Source organism: Hyla sarda, unplaced genomic scaffold, assembly GCF_029499605.1.
Source record: "Hyla sarda isolate aHylSar1 unplaced genomic scaffold, aHylSar1.hap1 scaffold_3337, whole genome shotgun sequence".
In the NCBI taxonomy this organism is placed as follows: domain Eukaryota; kingdom Metazoa; phylum Chordata; class Amphibia; order Anura; family Hylidae; genus Hyla; species Hyla sarda.
In genome coordinates, this window is record NW_026610084.1 from 10001 (window position 1) to 19060 (window position 9060).

At 43.4% G+C, this 9060-nt stretch overlaps 1 protein-coding gene across 1 annotated transcript in view; it reads right to left on the bottom strand.

The window, feature by feature from the left end:
• The window catches only part of LOC130330316 (trinucleotide repeat-containing gene 6B protein-like), a 15698-nt gene extending 9637 nt beyond the window's left edge, over window positions 1-6061 (bottom strand). Inside the window, exons 1-3 of the mRNA XM_056553589.1 lie at window positions 6021-6061; window positions 2692-2840; window positions 1401-1571 (exon numbers count right to left, since the gene is read on the bottom strand). Of these exons, the coding sequence (XP_056409564.1) occupies window positions 1401-1571; window positions 2692-2840; window positions 6021-6036 (336 nt within the window). The 5' untranslated portion in view covers window positions 6037-6061. The remainder of the gene's footprint in view (window positions 1-1400; window positions 1572-2691; window positions 2841-6020) is intronic.
• Window positions 6062-9060: the final 2999 nt, after the last annotated feature.

Below are 9060 nucleotides of genomic sequence, written 5' to 3' on the forward strand. Positions count from 1 at the left end.
GGAAGGGTAAGATTTTTTTTTTTTATAGAAGTAATTTACAGATCTGTTCAACTTTCTGGCACCAGTTGATTTAATAAAAATAAAAAAAAGTTTTCCACCGGAGTACCCCTTTAAGAGAAAGTCTTGTGCTGCAGGTTATCCTAGCTGTTAAATGGCAAGAGAAGCACAACAAAAAAGGAAACCAGTAAAAAGAGCATACAGCATATCCCCATATATAATATACTACATAGAGCTGAACCAGCTGCACACACCTTCTCCTGTATTTGTATATAAGGTGAAGAAAAAGCTCCAGTTCTCAAAAAAAAATAAAAAAAATAAAAAAATTTTGTGAGGAGTTTAAAATAAGGACTGTTTAAGGTGAATATTACATTTTAACCAATTTTTTTGGTCTAATGTGTACAGTGACTGCTGATTGTGGGCCTTTACATGCCAGGGTACACTTTGAAGTAAGGCATTGTAATAGGCATCCAAGGGGATTGTACTGATGACAAAAGTTGCACATTTTCACGAGACTTGTGCCTGTTTGATTCTGCACACAGAGAGGGATATTTATCCAAACTTGCTGTAATGTTAATATGGAATATCTTTCACCAAGAACTCCAGTGTCCTTTATCAATTTCTCCAAAATGATATGGAATTGCTTAAATGGCTTCGTACTGGCCCTAGTGTGTGTCAGATGGAAACATTGCAGAATATCTTGGCGACAAGTAAACAATAGGAAAAGACATCTATGCAAACAAAAGCATCTAGTGACAACCCGGGCGTCACAATATATTATATATATATATATATATATATATATATATATATATATATATATATATATATATATATATATATATATACTGTGTGTGTGTGTGTGTGTATATATATATATATTATTTATTTATTTATTAAAGGGGTATTCCGGGCAAAATCATTTTATCCCCTATCCAAAGGATAGGGGATAAGATGTCTGATTCTGGGGGGTGTCTGATTCTGGGGGGATAAGATGTCTGATTCTATGCGGGTGCTGAATCTTGTTTTGGAAACCTCCGGGTTTCCGGCACTGGGGATGTGATGTCACGCCACGCCCCCTCCATTCATGTCTATGGGAGGGGGCGTGACGGCAGTCACGCCCCCTCCCATAGACATGAATGGAGGGGGCGTGGCGTGGCGTGACGTCAAATCCCCAGTCCCAGAGGTTTCCGAAACTAGAGAATCAGCACCCACATAGAATGCAAGTACTGCAGGGAGATCGCGGAGGGTCTCAGTTTTTGCCCGGAATACCCCTTTAAGCAATGATTCGTAATATCATTTTCTCTGCAACTATATAGAATGTGTTGAAACGATGAGACTTTTAGTAATCCAGTGCAGAGATAGACTGCCTTAATAGGTGATCTAAAACACGCAGCTCTTACTTGTCTAGCAGCGAAGGTTTGGGGGTTGAGGCCCGAACCAATAGCCCCCAGGCCCACGGATGGGAGCGAGGAGCCGGAGGGAGATAGCTTGTAGCTGGGGGAGGGAGAAAAGGGAGAGCACGGAGCCTCGTCCCCAAGGCACCCGTCTTGATTGGAGAAAGGCAGAGTCAGCTAAAGCCAGTCAAGGGGGTGTTGGTTAGTGATGCAGCAGAAGGCAAGAGGGAAAAGGAGAGACAGACACAGAGAAATTCTATTGAGTACACATGAAAGATGTGTCCGTGTACGACCAATCATATTCATTCACTGGAATAAAATAGTTTACAAATAGACATCATGCAAAAAGGATTCCAGTAAGAGATCAGTCAGGAAAGGGACATTCATAAATATCTATATAAAAGATGTTAAGTTTGTGATCTGGGCAGGATACATATACATATATATATATTCCTCTCAGGACAATGTTTATCAATGATCTGTTTAAGTTTAGATCAGAACGTGATCAGAAGAGTTTCCTAATCTAAGTGCATTAGAATTCTTGAAGCAGTCTAGCTGCTATTGAGTGCAGAAAGTAATGTATGGGAGTCTGCAGTGCGGTGCCCTTTACCCAATCACAGCTCGCTATAAATTGTGACAACCCTAATTTGGTTCTGAATGTAGCAAGGAGAGAGGAACAGCACCATAAATTGTGCGTGGGTTCATGCAAAGATTGATCGAATCATAACAGACCTACATAAAAAGGGTTTCTTGTTCTACTTAAAGGGATACTCCACTGGCCAGCATTCAGAAGTAAATGTTCCCAACGCTGTTTTCACGCTGTGGTGGGTCAGCCACGCCCCCCCTGGTGACATCACTGCCACGCCCCCTGAATGCAAGTCTATGGGAGGGGGCCGAATGCTGGCTAGTGGAGTACCCCTTTAAGCTGGCCATTAAAAGGGAAACTGCACTAAAACCAATACACAGGGGTCCAGCAAGCCAGGTCCTCCTCCACTGCACAAGGTCAGGTATTAATAACGGAGGGTAATACAATGGTATCTCCGAAACCAGACAGCAGATCCAGCTAAGAAATACCTAATTGTAATCTGGTTCACCCCACTATAACCCAGTACATTGGAGTTTAGGGCTGTGACTTTAAATGTCCCTTTAAAATCAGAATAACGTTAGCTGAACCCACTAATTTTGGCAGGACTAGTTAACCGATCTATGTAGTAAAGTAAAAATGTATGGCCAGCTTTACTATGATCATTGCAATATCCATATGTGAACAGTGACTGGAGGGGTCTCCATACAATACCTTCTCAAAATAAGGCCCGCTGTCTGCGGCTCCCATCTCTTTGGAATTGGGCAGACGGAAGCCAGACCGGTCCTTCCGCATCATATCATTGAAATCCCCGAGATTCACACCCCTCTTGTCTGCCTCAAACTTCTTATCTGGAAGAACGCCTGTGGGCACAAAATTTTAACAGGAATACATTAACTTTTTGGTTACGATGGTAAGAAACGGCATATGGAAGGAAGATTTAAATTTTAATTTATTTATGCATTCATTTTTTTTAGTACACAGCCACCTAGCAAAATGGATGGTGGAAGGCAAATAGCCCCCTAAAATGCTGGAAAGAGATTAAAAGGGGTATTCTGGGCAAAAACATCTTATCCCCTATCGAAAGGATAGGGGATAAGATGTCTGATCGCAGGGGGCCCGCCGCTGGGACCCCCCGCGATCTCCCTGCAGCAGCCCACATTCTATGCGTAGCTGTGTCTGAAGTTTTGGAAACCTCCGGGCTTCCGAGACGGGGACGTCACGCCACGCTCCCTCCATTCAATTCTATGGCCGCTATGCCCCCTCCCATAGACATGAATGGAGGGGGCGTGGCGCGACGTCCCAGTCTTGGAAGCCCGGAGGTTTCTGAAACTTCAGACACAGCTACGCATAGAATGTGGGCTGCTGCAGGGAGATCGCGGGGGTCCCAGCGGCGTGCCCCCCGCGATCAGACATCTTATCCCCTATCCTTCGATAGGGGATAAGATGTTTTTGCCCGGAATACCCCTTTAAATGTGTTGTTGTCCTGTCCAGTCCTGATTGGGGTGAACTAGGTCTCTCTCTTCCTGACGAAGTGTATTTGCTTGTACCAAATTATCTTCTCTTTCCTTGACAATTTTGGCAAGATCCAAAGAGAAAGAATTGGCTAAGAGGCGTTTATAATGTGCTCAACATGTGTATAACTGCTGCAGATTACTGTAACTAATGTACGCCAGCCATGTCTGAAATGTGCAGAAGACCTAGTAAGTTATGCAAATAAATTATACTAGGCATTATATATATATATATATATATATATATATATATATATATATATATATATATATATATAGTTCTTAATTAAAATCCAGCATAATTTTAGACACCATCAATCTCCTACACTAAACAAAAAAGTCTTTAAAGGCAGAACCTTAGGAATAAATAACAGCTGTTGATAGGACACTGCATATGTAGATAAATAGTGGTTAACCCTGCTTTTTTTTTTGCCTGTTTCAGCATCTTTTTCCTTTTCGATATTGTCTTGCACTAAATTATTATAGGGGTTATCCAGGAAAAACTTTTTTTTATATATCAACTGGCTCCAGAAAGTTAAACAGATTTGTAAATTACTTCTATTAAAAAATCTTATGAGCTTCTGAAGTTAAGGTTGTTCTTTTTTTGTGCTCTCTGATGACACGTGTCTCGGGAAACGCCCAGTTTAGAAGCAAATCCCCATAGCAAACCTCTTCTAAACTGGGCGTTTCCCGAGACACGTGTCATCGGAGATTACTTAGACAGAAAAGAACGACCTTAACTTCAGAAGCTCATAAGTACTGTAAGGATTAAGATTTTTTTTAATAGAAGTAATTTACAAATCTGTTTAACTTTCTGGAGCCAGTTGATATATATGAAAAAGTTTTTTCCTGGAATACCCCTTTAATATTTGGCTGGTCCCTCACATGATAACTTGAAATATTGGTCCCTTTAGTGCATTTTATGCATGGTCATCAGTTTTATGCTACCCGTACCACAGGCAGTATAAAACTAGTGCAGACAATGCGATTTCAGGACATTAAGAATTACTCTGAGACACTCGGACTTTCAGAGAAATAAAAATGCTGCTGGGTCCTGGGTAACTAGTCCTCAGGCAGGACTCTGCGGTTTTTCCCTGCCTGGCCAGCTTCAGTAACATGTCTCTTACTAGCAGTGTATAGAACAGAGTTTCCCAACCAGGGTGCCTCCAGCTATTGCGAAACTACAACTCCCAGCATGCCTGGACAGCCTTCGGCTGTCCAGGCATACTGGGAGTTGTAGTTTCGCAACAGCCTGAGGTACCATGGTTGGGAAACACTGGTATATAAAGAGACAATTTACACAAGCCGGGCAGAGAGCAGCACCCCTACTGCAATAGGTCGACAACTATGTATAAAGTGACTGCACTTGAAGGCACTTTAAATAATTCTCCTGGGGACCCTGATCAATACCCTCCATACAGGGCTTCATTCACAAAGGGCATCAAAGTACCATTTAATGCAAGATGTTCCTTGCGTTGATTTGCAATCCAAAGGCTAAATAAGGAAACCTATTTAGATGTACTAGATTCTCTACCCACTAGAAAAATCGTGTCATGTCCTCGAATAGGACATCCACAATAAAGATTTCACTTCATTACCTAATAGAAAGCAGATGACTTTACCTTGGAAACTTTGCTCCAAAAGTTACATGGATGATTATGTTCATTTCATCACCGAATGAAGATCTAAAATCCTTATATGGTTTATAGGTCATGATATATAAAAGAGAGGGATATTGGCACAAGGGCATTAAGATGGAGGGGATAATCACCCCCCCCCCCCATATTAATTCCCTTTTGCTATTATCCCACCCCCCCCCCCTCTCCATTTTAATTCCCTTGCGCCATTATTACCCCTCCCTCTGATACCCTTGTGTCATTATTCTGCTCCCCCTCTGATCCCCGTTTGCCATATCGGATGATAATGGCACAAGGGGATGGAATGGAAAAAGGGGAACATAATGTACACATACAAAAACCCGCCCTCCCTTACACTGATTTTTTACATTACTCGGCCTGTTCGGGTATACAGCGCAACCCAGAGTACCGTTCGGTGGGGCCGCACTAACGTGTGACGTCCTCCTGCAGCTCCGGCCGTGATACTATACAGGGAGCTGCTGCTGCCATTCTCCGCTGTGCGCTGAATAATACTGGCCAATGTATGGTAGGTACCCCCGCACAATCAGCGGCATACTCCTAGGGGTACGCATACCACCAGTTGAGAACCCCTGGTCTAGGATAGTATATTTCCTCCACTAACTTGATGTGCATGTTCCACTGTTCTACCCATCAGATCACCTTGCAAAAGAGACCGTAGCAGAGATGCCTGCAGCAGCTCTACTGAATGTGAATTTACTCTGTTGCACATTAAAACATTTTTCAGGAAGCTGCATGTATCCATTAGTTGTTGCTAGGTGGCTGTACTTTTTCTAGTGAAAATATATAATTGTGGGTCAGATTCCCGCAGAATCATTTTTTCCATGCAGGGCTTCAATACATGACTACCGTAAAGTGCAACCATAAAACTCACCAACAGGGTGGTCCATCTTACTAGCAGAAGAGTCATCCACTTGGCTCTGAACAGGGACAAAAAAAAATGAGAGATAGATTAGCGCAGTGCATGGAAACAAGGGAAAGGAGACCTTCCAACTATTAAGGGCCACTCTAAAACCACACGCTACTTTCGAGATATTAACAATACAATGCATGTATAACAAAAGCATTTAAGAAAAATTGGACCAACCAGAAAAAAACACCAACAAGAAAAATAAATAAATACAGTTTCTTGCTGTATACAATTACAACCAACAATTACAACCAAAAAACTAAATCAAAGAAAACAAGCTGCTTTCTTAGCACTGGTATAGTCTCTAACAGAGTTCAGACATTGTTTACAGTTGCTGCAACCTGTGTACGTATACCACATTCTATTAACTTTCTGAGAAAATAATGATCTACAATTTCCAATAATAAGAGCTGTTATATGTTGGGTAATGTATGACAACCTGGCTTTATTGCACACTACAGAATTTTTTGAGTGGAATTCTGTTTTGAAATAACGTTCGTTTGTACAATGCTCTGGCGGTTCTCTGCTCCGCAGACATTACCATCTATGGGGATTCAGTCGCTGCTGCCCCACTCAGAATCTCCAGATAGATTTTGTCTGGACGGAAATTCCGAAGTGTGAACCCGGCCTAAAAGTTTACAGAATTGTTTGCTCTTGCCATTAAGAGTCTTTCTCATGTAGGACAGTAATCTCCAACCTGTAGCTCTCCAGCTGGATGGCTGAGAATGCTGAGAGTTGTAGTTTTGCAACAGCCCAAAAAAAGTCAAAGGCTGGAGATTACCGATATGAGGGTGTGGCCAAAAAGTGTGGCTTGTATAGTTTGTATGGTGAAGACCCTCATACACATTAGGGAAAAGGAGATTTTGGTGAAATTGGCCAACCTAACAGGTATGAAGGACTTTCCAGAGAAGGTCCCAGATAAAGGTGGAATACAACTTCCTGACACTCACTGCTGACTTGGATCTAACACTTAGTATTTCCCTGGTGATCGCATTATCGATGGGACGAATAGGCTTACAGCCTTACCTTCCATCTGGAGAGCCCAGCTAGGAGTAGAGCCCAGATGGCAGTGGGCTCTACTCCTGTATAATGTTTGTACAACTGCAGACTTTGCTAAGAAATTCTGGAATGTCCTTGCAGATTCACTCGCAGATTGGCTAGATGTTTTAACCCCGTAAGGACAGGGCATATTTTTTCACTTTGGCAACTATTAGGGGTGGGTCTTTCAACGCCAGTGTTTCCCAACCAGGGTGCCTCCAGATGTTGCAAAACTACATCTCCCAGCAAGCCCGGACAGCCAAAGGGCATGCTGGGAGTTGTAGTTTTGCAACAACTGGAGGAGAACAGTTCTGCAACATCTGGCCCTTCAGATGTTGCCGAACTACAACGCTCAGCATGCCCGTCTAGGCATGCTGGGAGTTGTAGTTTTGCAACATCTGGAGGGCTACAGTTTGGACACCACTGTATAGTGGTCTCCAAACTGTGTCCTGCAGAGACTGTCCAGGCATGCTGTGAGTTGTAGTTCAGCAACATCTGAAGGGCCAGATGTTGCAGAACTACAATGCTCAGCATGCCTGGACTGTCGGGGCATGCTGGGAGTTGTAGTGCATGCTGGGAGTTATAGTTTTGCAACATCTGGAAGTGCACAGTTTGGAGACCACTATACAGTGGTGTTAAAACTACAGCCCTCCAGATGCCCTCCGATGTCCTGGGATGGCTGCTGATCATTATTAGCAGTCATCCCGTTCCGATCAGACGTGGTGATCCAGTAAAGCTGTGCCATAAATGTACGGCACGGTGCGCTAAGTACTTCTTAGCAGCGCCGTACATTTACGGCACATGTCCTTAAAGGGGTGCTCCGCCCCTAGACATCTTATCCCCTATCCAAAGGATAGGGGAAAATATGTCAGATCACCGGGGTCCCGCTGCTGGGGACCCACGGGATCGCCGCTACGGCACAGCGCTATCATTACTGCAGAGCAAGTTTGCTCTGTGCGTAATGACGGGCGATACAGGGGACGGAGCAGCGTGACTTCATGGCTCCGCCTCGTGACATCACAGCCCACCCCCATAATCCAAGTCTATGGCAGGGGGCGTGACGACCGCCACACCCCCTCCCATAGACTTGTATTGAGGGGGGCAAGCAGTGACGTCACGAGGGGCGGAGCAGTGACGTAACGATGCTCTGGCCCCTGTATTGCTCGTCATTACGCACAGAGGAAACTGCGTCCCAGCAGCGGGACCCCGGCAATCTGACATCTTATCCCCTAGCCTTTGGATAGAGGATAAGATGTCTAGGGGCGGAGTACCCCTTTAAGGGGTTACATTTTTATTTATTTTTTACTTTTTGTATCGTTTTGTGGGTATGCTTAAAATTCCCCTCTTTAACACCCTATAACACATTTTTCTGTATATGCGGCTGTATGAGGGCAAATTTACCAGTAACATTTTATTACTTTATGCCGTTAACCGCAAAGTTTAATTATTGATTTATTTTAATAGTTCAGACATTTAGGCAAATGGCACATATATTTATGTTTATTTTAATTTGAAAAGTGGGAAAAAGGGGGTGATTTTAATACTTAGAGGAGGGAAGCTTATTCACTTTTTTTTATAATTTTATTCACAATCTTTTACTGCCCATAGGGGACTATCAAATTGAATCTTTCCATTGTTCCATAGTACAGCTTTGATCAGTGTTATCTGAATCCATTACTACAGGCTGCCTTCAGAGAAGAAGTGCCGATAGCAACGAGGCAGCTGATCGAAACCCCACAATTTTGCCTTGGTGGCCCCAATCAGCTCCATTGAGCTACCAGTAAGGCTGGGATCACACTACATTTTAAACAACACGGGGCCGTATACGGCTGGGGGGAGCAAAAGCCGGGCACGCATGTAACCGGCCTGTAAGTAATGCATTTCAATGAGCCGACCGGAGTCGAGCGCTGACTCCGGGTGGCTAATCTTTGCTCCGTATACGGTTCTCTAACCGGACCAAAAACCA